At 39.2% G+C, this 26,114-nt stretch overlaps 1 protein-coding gene and 1 long non-coding RNA gene across 2 annotated transcripts in view; one reads left to right on the top strand and one right to left on the bottom strand.

Moving 5' to 3' along the window:
* Window positions 1–9,131: 9,131 nt before the first annotated feature.
* Window positions 9,132–21,594, bottom strand: LOC112541119 (uncharacterized). The gene is made up of 5 exons (XR_003085152.2): window positions 20,776–21,594; window positions 19,865–19,980; window positions 15,614–15,782; window positions 14,585–14,729; window positions 9,132–11,993 (listed from the first exon to the last, which is right to left on the bottom strand). It is a non-coding gene; the product is annotated as an uncharacterized LOC112541119 (long non-coding RNA).
* Window positions 21,569–26,114, top strand: part of ZBTB10 (zinc finger and BTB domain containing 10) — a 23,773-nt gene continuing 19,227 nt past the window's right edge. Inside the window, exon 1 of the mRNA XM_088149187.1 lies at window positions 21,569–23,386. Within this exon, the coding sequence (XP_088005313.1) occupies window positions 22,394–23,386 (993 nt within the window). The 5' untranslated portion in view covers window positions 21,569–22,393. The remainder of the gene's footprint in view (window positions 23,387–26,114) is intronic.

The raw sequence follows: 26,114 nt of genomic DNA, 5'->3' as shown, positions 1-26,114 counted from the left end.
AACAACAACTGTGTAACTGGAAGCTTAGTGAGGAATAGAAGTAAAATCAACTTATGATGATTGATTTGAATCACATTTCAATCCAATCCAATTTTCTGGTCTCACACAATAGACTGCATCTTAACATAACTGCAAATACTAGGTTTACACAGTAGATTAGCAAAAAGCTTTTGGCTTGCTTGTAGTTCACTGTCATGGAAACATAGCCAAGGAGTCTAATGGCATAATGAGAATTTAGAATTTCCAACACTCTCAGACTAGCAATGGTATTTATTCATTTTTATCTCAGCCTAACTCTAGGTGACATTCACTGTTTGTTTGGTTTCATGTGAACCCAGTTACTGCGGCTTGTAAACCATGCTTTATGATAGAGTAAAACTTGGTTAAACAAAGCAGTGTAACGTGCAAATCTAGTTGTTGCTATAATTTATTTTTTATACTTAAAACAACCCTCTAAGACTTGAAGTCATTCAGCAAACATCACTAAATGCATATTTGGCCCTGTATCTCTTTTACTATGTACGCCATATTGACTCTTGGTCATTCTAAACTTGCTTTAGGTTTTACAAGGTGCTCTGTCAGAGTTCAAGTTGGTCTCTTTGTTTGGCTTCAGACATCTTCATTTATTACATTCATGTAGTTTTTCACAAGAAACAGCTATCTTTTTAAAAATCTCTTCATATTAAGTTGAGGGAGGGAGAAAAAATAGGGAAGCCTGAACAGCACATTTTTGCAGAAGGACACATAGCACAGCCAGGAAGCATTGAGGAGTCACATTACCTACCTAATTGTATTTCAGGGTATTGAGAGTATTTCAATAAATAGCATATCAAGAGAGAAGGCAGGAGGGGAGGGAGGAATGCCAAGCAAGCAACATGAAGATAAGACATGCTATTTCTTTCTTTATTATGTCTGGTCTTTAAAAAGCATTATGTTCCCTTTATTTTTTTAAAAAATACCTTCTCTGTTATTTGATGCCATGATATTGCTAGAATTGTAGAATACCATATTTCATTCTGTACTAAATTTACACTAGGAAATGAGCCATTGAAGACCATGCCATAGCAAGGCAGATGATTAAAGTATGATCCTTTGCCTTGATTCTGTCACCAATTATATCCTTAGATTTCAATTAATCCACTTGCTTGTGCTTTTTCCCCCCACATAATTTCACATAACTAAAAAATTAGTATGATATTTTGCCTCATTAGAAGGGAACTATCACCCAACTGCCCTCTTTCTATGAAGTAGAAACATCGATATGGGGAATCAAAGGGAGACAAATAACAAAGGCAGCATTACACTCTCACAATACCAACCTTTTGAACATATGTTGATAGCACAAGCACATATGAAAGGTGTAGAACTTACAGATCCCGTGAATGCCTTTGTGTGTTGCATGCACATACAAAAGGACATAATTTGCAACACCACACCCACCATCTTGCAAATTTTGACACACACACTGAAGTTATCAGTAGAAAAATATCCAATATTTTAAAAAAAAAATCTTTGATGAGTCCAATAAACCTGGTCCTATTGTTTTTCCAAAATTGGATATACCAATTCCTTATTCCACATTATATTAAAGTTAATAACCAATATTAACTTTCATCCTCTTTAGTTTTGTGTGGAATTGGCTTGTTGGTTTTATTTCAAATATAGCATCTCTTAAACTTCCAACTACTTCAGGTACCTCTAAGGTTGCTAAAATGACTGGATCATATTGTTTTATCAGTACAGTACATTTTTTTAATTGCCCATACTGTCAAGGAAGTGCTTCACGTAAGATATATACAAAATGTAACCTCAAAATCCTTGAAATAATAGCAATTTCTATTAATTCGAAGTATTAATCCCTTGTTTGGGCCAGGACTTCTAATAAAACACACATGTCTCTATGTATTTAAAACTGCAAAGCATAGGATTGTGATCTCATCAGAGACCCTCCCTGCATGGGCAAATAGATTCTATCTATACACATCTAGAATTGGTTAAACATTTAGGAAAGTGCTGTCACATGGCTGGAAGAGCATCCAAGTCAGAATTCAAAGTTGCATTTCCTAGAACTCTTGTGATTTGAGGAACTTGGGACATGAAATTTCCAGGGCTGAAACCTCAATGCAACTGCTTATCAGAATACATTTCTTTGGATCCTTACCACTTCCACGTTCAATACAACTAGAAGGGCTGGTTGTCTCATAGAGATGCTTCCTATCACTGCATAAAGTAATTTAGAAAAGTGAGCACCTCAGGCTGAGGAATGTGATAAAACTGAGAAACTTGGATACCAACATTGCTGGAATTTGGAGTCACTGTTTAAAATTTCTAAGTCTGCCCACTTGCAAATAATTCTATTTTTAATAAGTCCTGGGACATATGAACTCTTTGGACTACCACAATAAGCCCCCAGTTCTGAGCTAAATGTAAAGCTGAGCCACATGTGGCATCATTATTCAGATAACCAGAACAGTGGTACCAAGGGGCAAATTAGGAGTGAGAACGGCAAACCTACATGAAATCTCTCTGATGAAATCATAGGTAATATAGTTGAGCAGCAGAGATCATCTGAACCATTCTGCTAATGTTCCCTTGCTCCTCACTTCAGGTTTTTGTTTTTTGTTTTTGTTTTTTTAGATGAGAGGCAAAATAACCACGTGTGGAGAAGCCCCATTTCAAAGGCAGAAGCATAGAAAGAAGTGAGGTTCAATTTCTGCCAGTGAACTGCTTCAGCTTCTCTACCCTCCCTTATAGAAATCAGCACAAACTGAGTTTGGTCACGCCACCCTAATATCTAGCTTAGACTTGAATGTCAGCACATAGTGATCAAAGAGTTGTGGAGTTTCGAGTGCAGCCCCAAAGAATGGTTAAATAATGCAATTGTTCACTGTGCTAGGAGCACGCATGTGACCATTCTGTACTATGAACAATTGTGAAAGACAATGGCCAAACGTATCTCTGTTTTATAGTGTATTAACAAATGGAGTTGATGGGATAGAATAGATAGCTGTTAGGAAGCTTTATGATTACCCCATACCCATACATACAACTCTTCACCAAAAACAACAGAGTACCAATCTTGAGTTTGATAAGGAAAAGAAAAAGATGACGGTATTCCTTTGAATGTTGTTGTTGTTACCCTGCAGCATTTTCTTGTAGTTCCCTCTTGGAACAAAGCAGCTTTTGGGGATTTCCATATAAAAGATAATTGCTCAGTACACAGAAAAAAGTAAAGAGCTGTTTCAGAGTGAATGAGAAACCGTGATTGAAATTCCAACACAACCAAAGTGCTGAAAGTCTTGGTTTTGTGTACTGCCTCTCTTCTGGCATACACTAGAGTGGAGGTGAGTAATTTAGGCCTTGAGTTTGCATACAGTCTCCTGCCTCATTTCTGTGGCTCCTGGAGCCGCTAGGACCATGCCACTGAATGGCAAGAGCAAAATGGCACATTTTGGTCAAATAGATGACTAAAATAATATATTATTACGCTTCTGCTGGGTTTAACTTAGTTCTTTTGTCACAAACCTCTCTTCTGAACTCCAAAATAGATGCACACACAAAATGGGCTGAAGGATTTCACCCTGCTTTCTCTTGAGAACTCCTGCTCCCTCCAGCCTGCCAAGCCCACTTGTGGTCCTCAGTAGCCAGAAGAATCCTCTCTCCCAAAGACAAAAATCATGCAACTCATCATTGCAAAATGAACCTTCAATCCTGCCTTAAAGAAAGAGGCTGTGAGCTTTTCAGGAAAGCAAAGTTCCCTGGCGTATGTCTTGGTGATGGTGGCCAGATAGGTCATGAGGCCCACATCATTGCATTGATCATAAAAATCTGTCTTGTATTTGTCAGTGCTCAGTACAGGCAGGCAATGGCAAAGGGCATAGGCTTCTTGCAAGATCTTCTACGACCATCAGAGCATTGGGCGCCACATGCAAGGACTTTTCTTCTAAGATTTGGTGCTCCCTAATAAAGTGGTTATGCTGACAAAAAAAAAAAAAAGGAAAACAGAGTTCTGTACTGTGTCTGTGGATGTTTAAGCCTTACCAAACGGCAGGACCTGAAATCAGAGACTGTTAGACCCAGCAGCTTTATACAAACTACAGTTCTCTTGAATTCAGAAATAATGAGAAACATTTTTTTTTTAAAGCAAGAGTCTCCTCCTCCTGCTGGATGGAAAATCATACTTTCTTCCCAGCAATATTTAGGTGTGCAACACACTTCCATTGAGATTTGGTTTTATGCAGCTGTTGCCTCTCAACTCTTCATTTATCAGTAAACACCATTAACTGTCATATTTCATTCAGAGGAGACTATCTCTGTGGAGTCTAATAGGAATATATCCACTTCAAATTTAAAATACATTTGGACTGTTCAGAAATAACACTTAGAAATGCAAAAGGGTAATTTCTTGTTTAACATGGGAATCTGAGCCTTTGATATCTATCAGCGCTAGAAGGTCAGGTGAAACATTGCCAGAAAGTTAACAATTGCATGGCAGAGAGCAGCATAGCCTTTGGGTTTGAATGCATTAGTAAAACCTGTTCGACTACTTAGGATTTCAACTTGCTCTGAGGTCATAAAATTTTCTAGGGCTCTTGTTAGTGCTGGACTTTTAACTCTTTAAAAGCCCTCAGTGAAAATTATTATAGCAGCAATGAAGTATGAACACAGCTCTTTCGTATGGTATTTTACTATGTCTTACACTGGCTCTTCCTACAACTCAGACCTAAAACAGCTCTTTGTAGTTTATGTTCAGTATGAGCCACTGCATAGAGTTGGAGTGATATGAAGTAAGCAGCAGCAGCAACAGCAGCAGCAGCATATTTTATCCCACCTTTTTGGATGGATGGATGGATGGATGGATGGATGGATGGATGGATGGATGGATGGATGGATGGATGGATGGATGGGTAGGTAGGTAGGTAGATAGATAGATAGATAGATAGATAGATAGATAGATAGATAGATAGATAGATAGATAGATAGATAGATAGATAGATGTCTCCCCTCACTTCATTTCTACCAAAAAAACCTGAGATAAATCACCTGGTGAGGTTTGTAGTTGACTGAGGACTTGAATTTCCCAGGTCCAAGTCTAGGATCTTAACCATTACACTCAGCATAGCTTTAACTCAAGCTTTCATCCTAATGCCACTGGCTGGATGAAATACAATGGAGGGCAAACATGAGTGGTAAACCTGTGGCCCACAGAATATATGCTGTTCCAACTCCTTTTGCACCTTTCCTCGCAAGATTGCTGAAATCTGGCCAAGGGGGTGAAATTTCCCATCAATTTTCAGCAGGAAACAAACTCCAAATTGGTATGTTAAAACAAGGTGTGTAAGGGAATCTCACTGCATCCATTGGCATAATCATCTCAGTCCTTAAGTATTTGGCAGTTTAAAAAGAAATAAGCAAGTGCGACTCCCAACCAGCAAAAAATGCTTGGCCCTGGACCTTACAGTAGACATTGCTTTGATAGAGCATCCTGTCTTCTATCCTTCTGAACGGTAATCACCCCCTTTATTTCCTATGTACAGGTTGTGGGTGCCATTCTTCACAGAAGCAAAATGTACCAATACACCAATATTAGAAGGCTTGCAAGATCACCGGGAGAGCATGTGTTTAAATTGTTGGATACAGATTGGAGAGACCCAAGTTCAAGTCCTCACTAAATCACAGAGTTCAGTGGGTGACTTTAAGGCAACTACCCTTCTGCAGGGAAAAAAATTAAGGGACATGCCCCCCCCCCATACTTGAAAAGTATGATGTGAATGAGATAGACAGAAGACAGACAGGAAGGATAAGATACCAAGGCAAAAATAGCAAAATTGGAGGAGGACAGATTGGGAGATGATAAAAAAGATATTATTAAACTGAAAGCTGCTTTTGAAGAATATGTTTAACTCAGTCACTTCTGCTCAAGAACCCATTGTTTAATTTACATATTGATCATAAAATTTGATCTCTTTTAATATAATGGATTTTCATACTCCTCTCATTAACTGACTGGAAACATTCAAACTCAGCCCCAGGAAATCAAGACTCCTGATCTAGATAATGTAATGTATATATAATGCAACCAATGTTTGTGCTCTTTAATTGACACAATAGGTCTAGTTCTCTTTGACATCATACACTATTGCCTCAAGTACTATTTTATGACAATATCACTGAATGCAGTGGCTTCATTTTATAAATCAAGGTGCCCAAGTTAATAGTTCAGTAGCTTGACTTATGAATACTATAGGCTCATACTGAGTATTTTCTGGGCAGTATTCCCAGTAGAAATATAATTCAGATGTGCTCAGATGCATACTTCCGTACAATAAAACTTTCTAAAATATATGTGTTTTTTAATTCATTTCTACATACTGATGCTGAAACTAGAGACTATTTTTATTCTTTCCCCTCTTTTTTCCTAATCTTAGTTATAGAACTATAATTTTTCTGCTCTTCTTAAGGATTCCCTCTTAAATTATGTTTGTGATTTAACTCTTTAGTCAGAGAAGACAAAACCACAACAGACAGATCAGATGAAGAAGTGATTATCCATTTGGGCTGCGCTGGTCTACTTTCCTAGAATCACTAGCTCATTGAATTCAGTGGAGATTACTTTTGCTGAAAATGTCTACAGTAGTGCCTATAAACACCTGAACTTACTGACCACTGAACTCACTGACTCTATTTCTACTCACCAATAAACTGGACTAGAATCAAGGAGATGTTCTATCAGAAATTATCTCCCCACTAAGAGAATGTTGAACAGAAACCAAGTAGGACTGGTGAGGTCTGGAGCATTTTCTAGGAATGTAATTCCAGAATAGAATATAATGAAGTTATTCTGTTTTAATCCACACAGGTTTCCATTTATGAAATATGAAAATAGTGATCATTTTTAAAGTGTATACACAAAACAAATTTAAATAGCTGTGTATTCAGTTTGGGACTTCTGCCCCATTAAACTATCCAGATGAATTGTATGAAAGTCAACAGCACTTATGTGGGATAAAAGCCAACAGAGAATCTTCACATTTTGGTTGTCTGACATCCTTCTCACAGATTCATACCCATCACAAAGAGGGAGGTAAAAGTTTTAATCTCCCTTCCCCCCTTGTCATAATCCATTGTGACAAAAGTATCTTTGTATTTTCCTCTGTGTGTTCCTTTTCTTTTGCCTATTGACACAACATTTCTTAATCTAAGCTTGTTTTCCAGGTCACCAGTTTGCTTTTCCAGTCATTTGCATCCTCCACAGTAAGAAGGTGAAGTCATCATCAATCATGATTGACCTGTCAGTTTTACCTGCACAGACAACTTGCCTGGTAAGTAAAGCTTTCAAAATCAGGTTGGTGAGCAAAACAAGAAGTTTCATGTGCTTGTTATATGCACTTCATATAATTTATTTGATTTTGGCTTAGCATGATGCATAAATCCATTAATTACAGTTTAACACAACAATGAAATTAGGCCAATCATGCTTATTGAACAAGCAGTTGTTTTTAAAAATTCTGGTTTAAAATAAGGTGTGAACTTAGCTTCAGGATTGAAGTCCACACATCTGGAAGGTGTCCAGGTTGGAGAAAATTGTATACTGGTTAGAATGTTAACTTGTGACTTGAAAGCTCCAGATTCAAATCTGCTCTCAATCAGATAATATATTGTATCAGTCTGTTCTTCTCATCCTAGGCTACTTCACCATGTAGCTATGTTTTAAGAACAAAATTGGGGAAATGGAGCCTCTTAGAGAAAAGAAAAAACAAACAAATAATAAATAAGAACTTTCTTATGTGCAAGAAATGAGCATGGGTAGAAAGTCACATCTAAAAGGTACAGAAGGCTGAGAAGAAAAAGGCCAGGGGCCCTCTAGGAGCAAAAAGGAAGTCTAGAGTCTTATGTGAGAAGTACATTGGTCATGCTCAGTCTATCTATTGATCTATCTATCATGGCTTCAAGTCACTGTTGTGACTGCCTGGTCTACTCCCTGCAGTTTTCTTGGTAAGATTTCAGAAGTGGTTTGCCATTGCCTCCTTCCTGTAGCTGAGAGAGAGTGACTGGCCCAAAGTCATCAAGCTTTTTTTGTCCTAAGGTGGGACTACAACTCAGAGTTTCCTGGTTTCTAACCTGGGGCCTTAAACACTACACCAGACTGGCTCTCTTCACACAATCTGGACCAGTGTTTTTCAAACTTGGCAACTTTAAGATGTGTGGACTTCAACTCCCAGAATTCCCCACTAACCACATTTTAGCCTAATGTGTTGTGCAAACCCAGCATGTGTACTTCATTTTTCGGTATTTTATACACAGATACTCCTCACTTAACGACCACAATTGCGACCTGAATTTAGGTCGCTAAACAATGCAGTCATTAAGTGAATCATCACATGACCAGACCCAATTTTATTACCTTTTTTGGTCATGGTCATTAAGCGAATCACCAGTTGTTAAGTGCATCATGTTGTTAAGTGAATCATGCGGTTCCTCATTGATTTTGCTTTCTGGAAGGTGACTGGGAAGGTCACAAATGGCAGTCATGTGACCCCGGGATGTTGCAACTATAACTGCGAGCTGGTTGCCAAGTGCCTGGATCGTGATCATGTGACCGGGGGGGCGCTGCAATGGTCATAACTTCAGGCACTGGTTGTAAGTCACTTTTTTAAGCACCATTGTAACTTCAAACAGTCACTAAATGAACGGTCATTAAGCAAGGACTACCTGTATCCTGAAAATTGAATTACATAAACTATAGCTCAGTTAATCATACATAAGCACAGCCAATGGAAATAATACTTGTAATTAAAGGCTAAGCTCAGCCCTCCAGATCTATGCTTCTTCCTTGAGAATAGATACTTAGCCAAATTTCCCTCTTTGAAAACACAATGGCCTTTGCTGAAAGAAATATACAACTGATGGATCAGAAAATGCACACGGAAGAAGTTGCTTCTGACAAGTGTTGTTTTTTTTTAATAAATGCAGCACATAAATCCCTCTTATAATTATTTATTTAACTCAATATAAAGGGCAACAGAAGCATTTTTATGCTTAGGAGCCATTCACTGAATTGTGGTGTGTTTTGATTTCTTCATAGATTTGGTCTTTCTCTGTCAGTTATATTTGTAAAATAGCAAGAAAAGTTTAATTAATTGGCTTGGAACTTTTTTCTGCTTCAGTCACCATTCTGCTGACCTTGTTAAGAAAATCCTTCCAGAAATTGCTCTTTCTTTAAACAGAGGGAAAGAAAGAGAAAGAAATCAAGCTTTCCCTAGGAATGTTTCCTTGGCTGACACATACTGTCATGTCACTGACATGTAAAAATGTAATTGTTCCGTGGTTTTTAAGTTTTGATTTACTTTGTTCAGATATAGTGGAGGGCACTGTTTCTCTCCAATACAGAAATAATATTCAGCATTCAGTATGATCAGCTTCTGTATAGGAACAGAAAGAGGCACCATTTTCTCCTTCCTCTAGAATTGCAAAATGTCTTGACCTGGTTTTATTCCTTTTTAAAGCCATCACTAAGGCGATGTCTGCACCTCATACTGGACTGCAAACTAGACAACCACATTTTAGCTAGGTTGTGTGAACCCAACCATCGATAAGTATGGCATGAAAGCAGGGCTGCTATATTATAATAAACAAATTCCACAACATAGTGTTCTGTGAAGGACCTTTGTCCCGAATCTACTGTGGTTTTGCTTCATTGGATGATTTCAAATATTACAAAGAAAAACTTATCTTTAACCACTATTTTTCTGCAATGCATCAACCATCATAGTTTCCCTTACAGGCCTTTTTAATGTGAAACACATGCACACACACACACACAAACCCTTAATGGGCCAGATTTGTGCTGCAAAAATCCGGACTACCACTAGATTGCAGAAAAGTGATACAAACAAATCTTTGCCTCCTGATGGTCATCTGAATTTTTGTAGCCCAGATCTTGCAACCCTACAGCCTCCAAAATCTTGTGAGTTTCCCTCATTGCTTTAGACCTGGGATTATATCAGTTGCCATTTTCTGTACTTGTTCCCAGTTCTACAATACTGTTTTTGAAATGAGGCAGCCAAAAGTGTACAATGTATTCCAAGTACAATCATAGTAGAAAGCCAGTTGCATTTAGTAGTTAAAGGCTCTGGGCTAGAAACCAGGAAACTGTGAGTTCTAATCTTGACTTAGGCACAAAGCCAGCTGGGTGACCTTGGGCCAGTCACTCTCTCTCAGCCCTAGGAAGGAGGCCATGGCAAATCACGTCTGAAATCCTGCCAAGAAAACTGCAGGGACTTGTCCAGGCAGTGATCAGGAGTGAAGACTGTTGTGAAGGCATGCGCGCGCGCACACACACACACACAATCACAACATAGACTTTGAATTGCCATCAAATGATTCCCAACATGGAATTCACCTTTGTTTCTGCCCAGAGCTACAGAATAGTGAGTTTAAACTTTCAATAAACTAAATACTAGAACCATCATATCCCTTTTTTGGTTAGTCAGCAGGAGTTTAACCCCCATTAGAATATACCTGAAGTTAGGCTATATTGGCCCTAATATAAATAATTTTCTGCTTGCTTATCCTGAAGTACATTTACCATTTAATGCTCATTTAACTAGTTTGGAGCCTTTGGAGTTGTTCATAATTCCTTTTTTTTTTTTTTTTAATAATTCAGAATATTTTACTGTCCTCTGAAAACTTTACCAATTCTTTGTTTTTTCCTAATTACAGATCAATGATTAAAAATGAAAAAGCTTTTACAATAATATTTTGTACTGATCATATTGTAGTAGTGTATTATTAGTAAACCAGTGACTATTGATAAATATAAAATATAAGGTAGATTTTTGTTTTGTTTTGTTTTCTCTCTTAGTTTGCTTGGGGTTGCTCTTTTCTAATTTTTTTTCCTCTTCTTTCCCTTTGGTTTCTTTTTTTTTTTTAAGGTTGTTTTATTAATTGTGCATGGTTTTTAATGTATTTAGGTGTTTTGTCATTTTTTTCCCTTATAATTTGTAAATAAAACTTGAAAAAAAAAAGCACTGATCCCAAACCTTCAGTGTAAATCGGGGGAAAGGGGGAATTTGTTAGAGCTTTCCATTGCAAAAAAAACCCTTATTCGTGAATTTTTACTTGCTGCTCTCTTTTACCCTACAATGTCTTTGTTAGTTGATTGAGCATAATTAATATTTTTAGAAATGTGAATGAATCAAATTAAGAAATGAAATAGGAGGTAGAAGTGCCAGCAGAAGGTAAAAAAGACAAAATTACACATTTGAAGAGCCCTGGGCTAGGGATGGCTTGCTTAAGCAAATAGTGAATGTTGGGTGGGACTGGCTGCGGGGACAGTCAGGCCAAAGCCCACAAAGCCTTGTTATTAAAAAAAAAAAAAACCTCAGTATATTTGTAAGTAGTATTGCTATTCATCTGCAGATGGGGCACTAGAGCTAATCTGAAACAATGTTCATTCATTTTTAACACAGAATAATCCAAGCAGATGTGCCCAAATATGTCCAAAAATTAACAGTGCGTGTATATATGTAATTCTCTTTGCATTCACATTGCATTATTTTCTGACTGGCAGAACTCTTTGTGTGGGGGGGGCACAGAGGTGTGTGTGCATGTGTGTGTTCATATATCTCTTCCTCTTGCATATGCTACGTGAGATCACTCTGCACCAGTATCATGGAACAGTGCCCGTTCATGACAATCCATACTTCTCTTTCTGCAATGCCTACGGCACTTGGTGACCTTTTAAACTTAAAGAAAAAGTTAACAAAACATTTTGAGAGAATAGACTTGCCTACTGTTCCATGTGATTGTTACGTAGCCTATCCTTTTGAAAACTGAAGTTAGAAACAATCATTCCTCTTCTGCTGTACTGTCCATCATCCTAATGCAATCCTCTAAGCAGTCTTTCCCTTTGGTGCTCATCAAACAAGTTGGATTATAATTCCCATCATGACCAGTCAGCATGGACAATGGTGAAATTGAGATTAGAGAACCTGCAGCACAACAACAAAAAGAAAAATAGGAGTTTGTTTTTTAAGATTGCAATCCTTCTGAATTCAGTAACATTTGCTTCTGAGTAGGAACATAGATCACCCTATTAATCCTCCAACCTTCATTTCTATGTCACATTTATCAGTTTCTCTACTTCATTATATCTGCCTAACCACTCCCTGTCACATTAGAACCTAGCCTATTCTGGAAGGTATGTTAAGAAATTCTTCTTCTATCACACTATGCCAGCTCCAAATGCTAAAAGGCTTCAGTGCAATAGTGTCTGTTCGTGAGTGAATATACCACTGAGTTCAAAAGAGTTTACTTCTAAGCAGTATGTGTAATACTCAGCTTCTCATTTTCACAGAATGCCTGGATTGGTCCATCATTACTTCAATAGTTAGCAGTATAACAAATATTACGTTATTATTATTAAAAATAATGAACAAATAATGTTGTTTTGAGAACCAGTGGTATAGTGGTTAAGGCATCAGGCTAGAAACTGGGAGACCCTGAGTTCTAGTCCCGCCTTGGGCATGAAGCCAGCTGGATGATGACCTTGGGCTAGTTCCTCTCTCTCAGCCCTCAGAAGGAGGCAATGGCAAACCACTTCCAAAACCCCTTGCCAAAAAAACTGGAGAGACTAGTCCAGGCAGTCACAAGGAGTCAAAAACTGATTTGAAGGCACCCCCAAAATTAAATAAATAAATAAAGTAGTTTTACTTGATTTTGTTTCAATAGGCTGTGTGAACCCAACCAATTGTGGCTTTGTCAACAAGCTATGGTTTTAAACATAACAACTTTATTGATGTGTGAGTCTTTATACCAGATTTGTAGAGAAAAGAAATGTGAGCAACAACTGAGGAGAAGAAAAATCTGGTCAAAAATGTGATACACCAGAACCCTCTGTAGTATGGCAGGCATTAACACTGGTATGTTACAAGCATCTTTCAAAAGCCATTTCTGGGGGGCAGTAGAGGAGGGGCCTTTCCCAGTCATTAAGTCCCTCTAATTTTTGCTTGCTTAATGAATTGTTTTTATTTTGCAGTATTATTTAACAATTACTATAAAAAGCTAGGGAAAAATAAGTGTCATCGTCTGAAAACCACAATGGTCATACAAGAAACTAATAAATCATACAGATTATGTTTTAGCAGAATGTATAAATCAGGCCTTCATTTAGACATCTATCAAAATAAACATTGCTTTGGATTATTTTTGTTTGTTTATGTAATGAAATCCCAAACTATTTTTCAGAATAACAGATTAAAAACAAATCCCATATTAACTCAGTTCATTATGTAGCTACATTTCATCATTGTGAAATTATAGATGCAAATCAATACCATGACTGTATATAACCTTTAGCACTGAAGCTAGAAAGTAAGTTTCATTTCTGCAGCAGGCAGATCTTTGGTATATAGATAACATCTTTCATGTCTGCAGTAAAATAATTTATCTAGCTGTGTCATGTTTATGAAGCTTCTGATGTAAGCGATTTCCTGCATATGTGATTGTATGAGATCCAGATCTCACACAATCTTAAAACATTACAATTTTAAGGTTACATAAAATCTGACAATAGCATGGATTATGATAAAATCAAATGTTTTAACTAATCCTACTATGACTGACTTCATACAACAGCTTACCAGAGACTAAATGAACTATGGTTTACTACGTTCAGTTTTCTGTATTCACAAGGCATGCTGAACAATAAACTTCACCATCTGGGTTTAAAGAACACACTAAGCCACAAAAAACTAATCAAGATTAAAATTAATCAAACTTTGCATGTTTTGTGAACATAGTCAGTATTACAGATCCACTATTTTTTTCAACCAAAGAATGGCTTATACAATGAAAGCTTTTAAAGTCTCATGAGTAGTTTAATAAGAAAGCACATCAAATTCCTTTGTGAGAGTTGCTGAGCATAAATGATGGCATTTCCCAGACCTGGAGGAAGGCTCTGTGTTCACACAAGAGTCTTAACTACTGTATAACAGAGTCATGATTTATTGAATTAATTCAACTCCTTGGATTCACAGAACACATCAAATTATAAACTAACCACGTGGGATGCATTTGCAGCACACACATTCACACTGAATGAACCACATTTTAGCTTAGCATGTTGTGTGAATTCAACCGTATCCAAAAGAAAGATGAAACAAATAAGTTGTTCAGAACTAAAATTGCCTACATTCATATCAACATTTTATTTTAACTCTGTCTACATGAATTTTTTTTAAAAAAATGCCTGTTATTCCATTCTAACTGAATGCTGGAATAGCTTTAGCAGAAGTACTTCTGAACTTAAATAGCCAGTGTAAATAAACCTGTAATATGGATAAATTTATTCTGTTCCTCTGATCAAAGTTTATTAATACAAGTAAACCCTGGGTTAAGAACACCTGGGTTACAGACGACCCATAGTTAAGAATGGAGCCTATTGTAGCAAAATTTGAGTTAAATACACAATGATTGGAGTTAAATACACAATGGTTCGAGTTCATTGCACAATACTACTCATACAGTATTATACAATAATACTGTTCCAGTTTGCATACAAATTCGACTTTTAAGGACAGACCTTCGGAATGGAACTCATTCTTAAACTGGGGACAACCTGTAGTCCCTTTCTTGATACACATCCATACACAAGGAGCAGCTTTCCAAGATCAGCATGTTCAAAGAAAAAAGCAGCAATAGGCAGAAATCATCCATTCTATAGGGAGCTGCAATAGACACACGATAGATAAGTAAATTAATGCTAAGAACCTTGGGAGAACATCAATCAGTTGCTTATATAAAAGGTATTATTAACATAACAGAAAGGGAAGCCTTCATCAGACAGGGAAGCTTGGCATCCCATTAAATTGAAGGGCTAATAGGATTGTGTCTACTGTTTCTAATGCATTTCTATGCATCATTTTTTCTATTTGATATGGATTAGGCACACTACACATGGGCTGCAAAAATCCAGACCATCGCTGGATGGCAACAGAGCTATACAGAAAATGCTATCACTTTGCTGCCATCCAATGATGGTCTGGAATTTGCAGCCCACATACAGCATGTAAAATAAAGGTTCTCAGGCCTATATTATATTCCTCCCTTAAAACACAGATTAGGTCATTAATTATTTATGCCATAATCAATTATCTGCCTGCGTAGCCCAGTCTTAGTTAGTCACTCCCCAAAGTCAGCTACTACTGAGCTCTAACATTAAACAGAATGAGGTAATTTGATACGGCAATATGTGCTAGAAGGTAGCTCCACTATGGCTGGTTCCCCTAAGACCATTTTCCCACTGTTGTCTGCTAGCATCTTTTAGCATTAGCCAGTCATAGTTGGGCCCAGTTTAAGGAAAGTGGCTGGATGGCTCTAGAAGAAGTTGTAAGTAATTCAAGGCGAAATGGCCTAAAATTTCAAACTGCTTCTCTCTGTTGAAGATAGACCTTTGTACGCCACACAAGTTGTTCTAGACCCCTTCAATTATTCCATTGCCTCAAACACATAAAAAAGTAAGTGTCCTTCAAGATGAAATTTACTCTTAATGATTACATGGGGAGAGCATGTTGGATTTGGGGAGGAGGGGCATGATAGGGAAGTGATTTACCAATCTCACCACCTTCTTTTTGATTTCTCAATCTGTACTACATCCATGGAATCTCCTGCTGGTCTTCCATTCAAGTTCTAACCAAGTCAAACCTTGCTTTGTTCTTTCAAGATCAGTCCATGTTGGTTAGGTGCTGCTACCCACTATGAGTGGAGAATGCTAAGCCAGCCTGAAGACAGAATACAGCAGCAATTTCAGATAAGAGAGCAAGACAGGTAATGAATTGGGGCCCAGCTATTACCCTGTAACCTTCCAAATCACTGACTGGAGCAGTAGTTCAGCGCACCTAAAGTTCAGAGTGAAGTACCCTGATGTGGTTGTGACATTAGCCTCCAGAGAGACCTGCAATAACCATCTCACAATATAACTGAGGAATACTAATGACATCCAATTATTTTTCTTCTTGTAATCAGATTCAGATGTAGCAGTTCACACACCCCAGTCTTTCAGCAATTGTGCTGATTTCTGGTTTGCTTCCAAGAACCATTCAAGGTGCCATTCTGATCTCTGAAGTTTAAGGACGAGCCATAGTTAAGAATGGAGCCTATTGTAGCAAAATTTGAGTTAAATACATAATAGTTTGAGTTCATTACACAATACTACTTATACAGTATTATATAATAATACTGTTCCGGCTTATATACAAATTTGACTTAAGGACAGACCTTGGGAATGGAACTTGTTCTTAAACTGGGGACTATCTGTATACCATCAGAGGCTGGTGGCTACAGAGCCATGATTCCCCACTTCTCCTGTCATCACTTCAGGCCTGGAAATAGGACTGAGAGAAGTGGCAAGATCAGGTGGAGAAGGGGCAACTCTTTAGCCACCAGTTTTTGATTTCACAGAACTGATTTGTATGATCAGAGCCATGGTGGATGAAAACTGATTTCCTGCCAGCAATGCCTATTAGCCAACCTGAATATTGGGGATTGGGGGTAGAGTGATGAAAGTGAAGCCAACCCAACATCTGTCAATCCCTCTTTCCTGCTACTTTTCCTGCTTTTCCAAAAGTGGATACTGGAATTAGTCTGTGGAAAAGGAGGATTTTCCCAGTAAAGCAAGAAAGTATCACTTGTCTTACTAGGCAGCTCCCCACTCCATGCAACAGATCAGTTCTCTCAGGATCAGGTTCTGAAAGATGGTAAACTCCTGGGCCTAGCCATTTGTCAGATTTGCCTCCTCCATTAGAGAGACTGACTGCTGGTTCTTTTTTCCCACTGACAGGCAAGGACAGGGGAATCCACCAATAGCTTTCCTTAACTTGTTCCGCATTAAATTTGTAAGAGATTCACTGAGGCAGAATAGGGCTTGACAATGACAGCTGTTCATAGAATGCATAGAATCCTTGACAAGAATTGGAGGAAAGCACATTAACATGGCTGTGAGAAAGAGCCCTCTTCTCAAATCTAAATATTCCCACTTCTTTCCATTCCTTTTTGTAAAGTTTAGTTTCTAGACACTTTATCATCCAGCCTGCTCTTCTCTACTCCTGCTCCAATTCCTTTGACTCTTTAAGTGTGGTGTCTAGATCTGGACACAATACTTGAGAACAGAACAGACAGTGCACAATAAAGTGGAGTTATTATTTCCCACTATTTGACAATTATACTTCTGCTTACAAAATCTAAAATTATATTTGCTCGTTTGCAGTGACATTAAACTGCTGACTTATATTGTGTTTATAATCAACCGCTAATCCAAAGTCTTTTTCATCAGCAGTATCTTCCTTTCTTTACCTATGCATGTTGATTTCTGCTTCCTAAATGAAGAACTCTGCATTTGTTTCTGTTAAATTTCATTTGATTAATTTCAGCCCACTTTTCTAACCCATTATAATTTTGATTTCATCTTCTAGCATATTAGCTATTCCACCCAATTTTGTGCCACATGCAAACCTGATAAGCATACTTAATCCCAGTCATGAATAAAAATGTTGAAAACTTTTTATCATCAATGAGTTAAGGTCGATGATAACCCAAGACAAATAGGATCCAGTCTCTGGCATTCACTTCCCAGAAAAGCTTAGCTGGAAATAACTCATTTAATTTTGGGGCACCATACTTTATTTAGTCAGATTTTAAAATACTGTTTTATTTTACTGGTTCAAATGTTATGTGATTTTAGCATAATTCACTCTGTATTATTATTTAAATGGGATTGCTACACAGTTGATTTTAAACACTCAGATATAATTTTTAGGGTTGAGAAGGGTAGAATATGTAATGAAGTATATATAAATAACCATTCATTCATAAATAATTGTGCTTAACAAGTAATAAAAAATTATGGGTATTTTGAGTGAAACCAAAGCAAATCTCGAGGGTCTGCAAGTGGCTGAAAGAAAAGGAGAAATGAAGAAAATCCGATTGTCTACTAGCACAATGTTGGATTCCACCCATTCCATTTATTCTACCATTTTCTATTCAGTTATAGTTATCTTCACCACAGCAAGTGGCTGCACCTAGCTGAGCTTGTGTGATCTCAAAAAGAGCTAAGCAGAGTCCAGACCTGGTTAGTACTGGAGATCATCAGGAATTCCCAGAGCTATAGATTGGGAAGCAAAAAGAAAAGAAAAAAGAAAAATCCTGAAAGAAGGCAATGGCAAACCATTTCCATAATGCTGCCCAAAAAAGTACATGTCCATCTAATCATAAGGAGTGGGAGCTTGACTCAAGGGAGTCTTTTTTGTTGTTGTAAAAAACATGCAGTGCTTTTAAGATGAAACATTCATTGTTCAGTGCTTTGTCTAATAGTACAAAGAATTGTATAGGATGAGTGGAACTATACAGAGATATATTCCATTTGTAATCATTCAATATTTCTTTTTATAATTAATTCTTTGTGTCAGGAGAAAAGATAGAAGTAATGGGAAACATGCAAATAGCTACATAAGCCCTTTTGATTAATAGCACTATGAACTGTTCATCTGGAAGCACCCATGATATGAAAATACCACCATCTTCTGAGTTATAAAAAAATCTACATTAACAAAATAGCTTTGTTCACATAATACACTAATCAATATTCCTACTGAAGTCTAATATTTTCCCTAAATTACAGCAAATCTTAGATTGCACATTTTTTCTGAAAAATGATTTAATGAGAAAAAAGATGTATTTATGAATGAATAGGGTACATTTTCCCACTTTAAAAGCATGTAATTTCAATAACTGCCAAAAAAAAATGGTCCCAAAAACATTGCAGGGAAGTATCTTCCATTTTTAGAAATTCTAAATGTGTACTAAGTAGGCTTAAAGCAGTGACTAGATGTACAGTATGAACTAAGAAGTTCCTGGTTCAAATCTTTCTGTTGTCATGAACTTACCAATCTAATATAAGCAAATTATTTTTTCTTAACCTTAAATCATTATTAGATTGACACTTTGATCCCAAAGTACAATTTGGTACAAAATAATGATGCCAAATGTCCCTGCAGCATTTAAGAGAGGCACTTGGAGTTTTAGTACCTAGTTAGAATCCAATTGAGGCATCTAACAATTGGAAAGGCATGGGTAGCAGTTTAGGTCGATGGACCTGTCTGCTGAACATTATGAGTAAAGAAAAAGGAATGTTTACATTTGAAAGGCCATTGTATAGGAGGCCTAAAATTCCAATATAATTAATGGGCCAACTGTTGCTTCAAGCTATAGATAACCAGGATCAGCTGATTTTAGATGATTGGCTTGTGATTACATTTTAAACCACCAGTTTGATAATATACAACAGAAATCTGTTCTAAAGGGAAAAAAATGTGGCCATATACTAGCTATACAATATCACTCTAACTTCAGTGTTTGTTTGTTTTTTATTTATTTTTTTATTTATTTATTTATTTATATATAAATAATGCTAAACAAAACATTTAAAAAGCTGGTAGATAAATATTGGGGATATTTAAAATATTTAAGATCATAGTTTTTATATGTAAACAAAATGAAGCAAATATGTTTTTTCAGAATATATTTACATGCAAATCTATGTAAATATATTCCACATTTAATTGAGTAATAAGGTAAAATTAACATGATTAATCAAAAAATATTTCTTCAGTTTAGTGACCTAGATGTTAGCAATAGGAGAAATAACCAGAATTCAACCCTCATTTTAAACAGATTTGTTACTTGATGCTCTTGTCAGTTAGGGTGAATCCATAATGCTGCTTTGAAGCTGGCTGAATATGCATTCTATCAATATATTCACTATTCTCAGATCAGCATATATGTCACTTTAATTTAATCTTATACTTACCTTGCCTTTATCTTTCTTTCTTTCTTTCTTTCTTTCTTTCTTTCTTTCTTTCTTTCTTTCTTTCTTTCTTTCTTTCTTTCTTTCTTTCTTAGGCAGTACTGTACTTATTGCAGTCCCTATAAAGACAGAGACATCACAGTGCGAGGCTGTATTATGGGATCATGAAAATATTTTCCTTCTAGTCATGTGCAATTTTCCTCCTACATAAGTATTTAATGCTTCTTGTTTGGCAGAGAACCAAAGTACTACTGAGCATAGAAACTCCATTTGGATCTACTTATAATAAAAAGTTATGAAACAAAGCCTGAAAGTCAGTGTACACTTCAAGGTTGCACTGAATTCAAGTTCAGAAAAACATGCATCAGAGTCAGTTGCATAGAAATAACCCAATTAAACTAAGTTAGCCTTATTTGTCCCTGCATAAGCATACATCCTGATTCTAAATACATGTCCGCGTCATCCTGTTTGTAATGAATTATGTTCCATAAAAGTCTAAGAACAGATTTAGTATAACTTCAGTCACTTAATCAGTTAGAAGAATTAAAACCTATTTGACCAGATAGTTGATAAGATGTAGGGTTTTTTTTAAATGCCACTTATAAAAATGGTAGATTGTAGGTATTACATTGGAAGAGATGTTCCTTTCTCGTGTGGGAAGAAATGCTTCCCTTAAAACTGAGCTTGAAGACTTGTTTTTCCTCCTTGTTGAAGCATTGTGCCATCATTTGTCAACATTCATTGTTCTATGCATATAATCTAATTGTATTCATATATAGAGTGTCTGTGTGTATAATATGGAATATGTCTTAAATTATTTTTAAGGGTGCAAGCATACATATAAGTGTGTTTTATTGAACAAATGCCTTCTCATGGAAAGAAGAGATGAAAATAAATGACTTATCCGCATTTACACTTTAGAAAGTCGGATTATTTAGTGAGAAGCTCCCACATTTACGGAGAGGGCTTAGAAAATAGTCCGTAACCGTTCTGAGAAGTTCCAATGAAACGACAGCGGTGGGCTTTTTATAGTCCTTGAGGCACGACCAATTCTTTGAAGAATTACTTGTTTTTAAAGGGAATGTTCGTTTCAACGGACTTCAGGCGCTCGCAATTCCGCGCGGGATCCGTCTGCAACTCTTCGCCCTCCTCCTGCTCCCCTCTTGCCGGTCCCTACTCCTCCCAGCAACTCGCTTAGCAACCTTTTAGGTCGCCGGAATGCAAACTTTAAAAGCCCAAGTGTCGAAAGCCGTTCAAGTAGCAACATGTCGCGAGGAAGCGTTGCCGTCGGTTGCCAGTGATGCAACGGCCGTGTCAATAGAAAAGCCTGGCTCGGCGGAACAGCAGCACGTGCGTGACCTTTATATTTAAATTCCCTGTTTCCCAAGAACAGCAATAAAGACACTCGGGGCAGTACATTTTCCAAGTAATTATTAGGGCCTGGCACAGCGCTTCGCCGCCGTAGCCCACAGGCAACCTTTCTGAGCAGGCAGCTCGGCCGTCGCCGCCTCCTCTCAAGGACACGGCGAGGCTTTCCCCTCGGAGGCCGTGGGAGGGGCGGCTCGGGGGGAGGGGGATCTCCAGCCGCTGCTCCCGCATGCGCGCGCGCGTGCCGGCGGGGAGAAGGTGGCTTGTTACGCGCGCCGGGGAAGCGTCGATTTTCTTCCTCGGGGCGGTGAACGTAAAAGACTTCAGGGGGAAAACCTCTCTCGGCAGAGCCGGGGCCGGTAGCGGAAGTGCGCGCGAGGGGCGAAAGGGCTGACCAGCGAGGCGTGGTGGCCTGAGGGGGAGTTGCAGTAAGGAGGGACCCAAGATGTCCACTACTGGGCGCTGGAAGGTGATGATGTCAAAGGGGTGGGGATTAATATGTGAGCCTCCGAAGGGTGGGGTGCCAGCGCCACCTTAATGAGGGGTGGGGGAAAGCGCGCCGAGCCTTTCGGGACGAAAGTTTGAGGGGGCAGAAACTATTGCCAAGCCCAGGCGAGGCTGCGTCGCCCGACGGGCGGGCGTGACGCGGGCGCGCAGTAAAACCTGACACTCGCCAGCTGTTCGAGCTCCTCCTCGCCCCCTCCTTCTCCTCCCTCCCCCTTCCCCTCCCTCCACTCCCCCGCGGCGTCGGCGGCTATTGCCGCCCCAGTGCATTGTGGGCGCAGTCCGTTGTTCATTTGCCATTCGACCTGGGCCAGGGCCTGGTGGGGCGGAAGGGCTGCTGCTGGTTGAGCCGGATCTATTGTGGGGGAAGCGCTGAGGAGGCGACGACGAAGGCGGCCGTAGCAGCGACGCTGGCTGGAGCGCGGGGATAAGATTTTATTCTTTCTGCCGTTAAAAAGCGCTTTCAAGCGGGCCGGCGAATTGACTGACTGAAACTGCCTGGCCGGGTGGGTGCTTCGGTTGGTTAGCTGCTTTTCCTGCCTCCCCTTTTGCCCAGAGCGGTCAGTTGGGGGTGGGGGAGAAGAGAGACAGTTGGGCCGGAGCGGGAAGGGGGGCGCGAGGGAGGGAGACAGGCGGGCGGGGGGCGCGCGCTCGCCCGCCATGTTCGCCGAGATGAACCGCAGGACCTTGGCGTTCCGGGGGGGAGGCCTGGTCAGCGCCACCACCGCAGTGGGAGGAGGTGGCGGTGGCAGCGGAGGAGGAGGAGCGGGCGGCCCGACAGCTAACGGCAGCAGCGGGGGTGGTGGCAACAGTGGCCAGGGCGAAGCCTGGGTCCGTCAGGAGGCCGAGCAGTTGAACGGCCAGGGGGTGGAGGAGGAAGTGGAGCTGGAGACGGTGGAACTGGAGGTGGCCGAGGTGGAGGCCGCGGACACTGCCGGAAAAGAGCTCCCGCCGACCACTCCTCCAGACTCGGCGAGCGCTGCTGCATCCGTCGCTGCCCCAGTTGGCCCCATGTTCGCCGAGAAGAATCGCCGGACCTTGGCCTTCCGTGGTGGGGGCTTGGTGGCAGCAGCAAACAATGGCTGCGACGGGGCGGCCTGGTCGCGGCGGCCGTTGAACGGGCGGGGTGGCGGCGGAGAGGAGGAGGAGCTGGAGTTGGAGGGGTTGCTAGAGGGGAAAGAGCTGGTGCAGGACGGGGGGTCGTTGAGCGACAGCAGCGAGGACGAGGAAGACGGCGAGGGGGGCAGCCTGGGTGATGGCAGCGGCGCAGAGGGCGGCAGCTGCAGCAGCAGCAGGCGGTCCGGGGGGGACGAGGCGGAGGTCAACAGCGTAGGCGCGGGGGAGGGGGAGAGTATCCAACACTTTCCGCTGGCAACCAGGCCCAAGTCCCTCCTGCAGAAGCTGCACGTCTCCTTCCAGAGCTGCTGGCTTAAGGAGTTCCCGTGGCTACAATACTGTCAGAAGACAGGGTTAGTGTCCTGTGCCTGGTGCACCGCTGCTGCCCCTACGACCTCTTCTACAGATGGCAGCGGCAACAACAGCGGGGGGCACGACGATCTCTGCAAGGGTACCCGCAATTATAAACGTGCCCTATTTCTCAGGCATCATCTGTCAGCTGAACATCGTCTCAATGAGCCAGTCACTGCTGAGCAGGTAAGTTGAATCGGCATAGGGGAGAGGGAGAGAAATGTCTACTGGGCAATGGTGGAACAGGGAAACAATCACTGTGTTGCTGCCCTCCTTTCCTCAGAGAGCCTCCTTGTCAGGCAGTGTGCCCTGGTATATGAATTTACTCTAAAGGGCTTCTTCATCATTGCCTCAGTTTGAGGGCATATTATGCTTCTGGTTCACCTTCTGTCTGTAATAAGGAACTTATTCTGCCCTCTGATTTTAAGGAAACAATCTGATAATTTTGGCTTAAGGTTTAAGGGGTGGCATGTAACTATTTTTGAGCTTCCATAACTTGCTTTTATAGCATTCTTATTTCTTAATGTAATTGCTCCTTCCATTGATTGAGGGGGTACAAGTCTAGGTAGGCAGTAGCATGTGTAATCTGTATGGGATACATGAATGTAAGTTTGTACTCCCTGTATTAGGGGTTGTATCATATTGTGTGGTGGTAATATCCTTTGCATGTTTATATACTACATTCAAATAGTACAGTGATCTTTGGACACATGAATAATGGGAAAAATCTGTAAATATATTGACATCTTTCAAAACTCTTGAGAGTTCTTGAAAAATACATTCTTGTACTACACACCAAGTTCTATTTAAAAATATAGGAAACTAGAAGTTACTTTCATTGCCTTCAGCACCATAGTTATGTGTGGGATATTGGTGAAAATGACTGTGTGGGGGGGGTTGTTTTTGAGCTTTATACATGTTTCAAGTATTATATACTTCAATTTGTTTTACTCTTACTAGTAAGGAATTTTCTGTTTTTGAGCTGTATAGTGGTTTGGATTCAATTCCAAAAAAAATGATTTGGAGTGCAAGCTTTGTACCTACCTGTAGCTCTTTAAAGCAGCAGTGTTTTTCTGGAGTTATCATATGATACAGAGAAAAGACTGCTGCTTTTTAAAAGGTACAGACAGGCGTTCTGTTCACACCCCATACACTCTGATGTATATTTTGGGAATTGAATCTGCCATATTGTATACCCCTATTTTGTAATTCTTGATATTTTCAGATGTGCAGAAATTTCTGTTATTTTATTAAGAATCCTAGGGTTTTTTAAAAACTTTTTGTGGCATGTGGATTTTTCTGCTCCTAGTAAATAGCTTACTAAACAGCACTTCAGATGCAAAAATGAGACTGAAACTAATTATATGTGTCATTTCCTCATCTGAAAACATGCATATATACTATCAAATTTCAGCTATGGTTCTGTTTTCTTCTGATTGAAACTGAGAAATATATTATGGTGTAGAGGTTAAGGTGTTGGATTAAAATGTGCAAGGTGCAAGTTTAAGTCCATTCTCAACTATGGAAGCTCACTTTATGACTTTCAACCATTCATTATTTCTCTACTCCAAAATGTGATTGTAAGAAAAATAGGAGAGAGTTTCTATTTTCCACTTAGAGTTCCTGAAGGAAAGGCAAAATAAAAATCTAAAAATAAAATAGTGTGATAAAAGTTGTTATATTTCAAATAACTGAAAAAATCCAGTTTACTAATGAACCTGTGAAGGAGGTTAGATTGAGAGATGAGACTCCAGCAAATATGTGAATGTAAACTATGCGATCAGCATTTGAATATTGAACAACTGGGTCATTTTGAATTTATAGCTAATCAACTATATACCCAGATATAAACATGAGGTAGTCTATATGGGGTGACTTGACCTAATGCTGTCCAAAGAACCATAATAACTTTGGGGATCTGAAGTTGGCCGTTTATATCTAAATTGAGCGTTCTGCCCTAACAGAGGCCAGTTGCAGTCTGAAGTTATGAGGATGTTCCATTTAAGTTCCAGTATCTTATATGGTGGCTCTTTCCACCATCTCTGCTGTCCCTTCTTATATTTTGTTCCGTTTATTTATCTGTGTTGGGCATTATTATAACATTAAAGGCTGAAAGCCATGTAAGTTCAAATATACTTACCATGGTGAGGGTTCCTTTTGTTTCTGAGCATGATGCAGACACACCAGGTGGGTGAAAATATTTTTAAAAAATCTAAAAAGCTCTTAAATTGCATTCTGTTTATTGAACAACTACACTAGTGTTGTATGTTAACTTTAGTTAATCTTTATACAAAATACACTGTTGAAAAAAAAGTTTTCATACAAACTAAGAACAGTTCCAATATTTAAATTCTATTAGTAGCCCACCCAGTAAAGTGTCAGATCTTATTTTGCCTTCAAAATATTTCAAGCCATTTCCTCTATTTATTAAAAAAAAAAAGTGGGTAGAACAGAAAAGATAGAAAACACAAGTTGATAGCCTGATTATGAGAATCAAATCATGTAAATCAAATTCCCCAACTTGGTGCTGGATTTCTTTTTAGATTTTTTTTTATCCCGCCTTTATTATTTTTATAAATAACCCAAGGCAGCAAACATTCCTGATACTCCTTCCTCCTCCTATTTTCCCCACAACAACAACCCTGTGAGGTGAGTTGGGCTGAGAGAGTGACTGGCCCAGAGTTACCCAGCTGGCTTTCATGCCTAAGGCAGGACTAGAACTCTCAGTCTCCTGCTTTCTAGCCTGGTGCCTTAACCACTAGACCAAACTGGCTCTCAGTTTACAATTGTTACAAAAAAGTTTACAATTGTTACCAAAAAAGTGTTACAAAGGGTTATAATTCCTGTCATCCTTAATCAGTGTAAACAACATTTAGTACTATATTAACATGGTTTGATGGTCAGTTTTGCATCT

The sequence above is a fragment of the Python bivittatus genome, unplaced genomic scaffold, assembly GCF_059951505.1.
Source record: "Python bivittatus isolate LINGU-HERP-01145 unplaced genomic scaffold, Pbiv_v1 ctg000590_np1212, whole genome shotgun sequence".
NCBI lineage: Eukaryota > Metazoa > Chordata > Lepidosauria > Squamata > Pythonidae > Python > Python bivittatus.
Note: the sequence above shows the minus strand (reverse complement) of the source record. Positions and strands in the feature narration are given on the sequence as shown.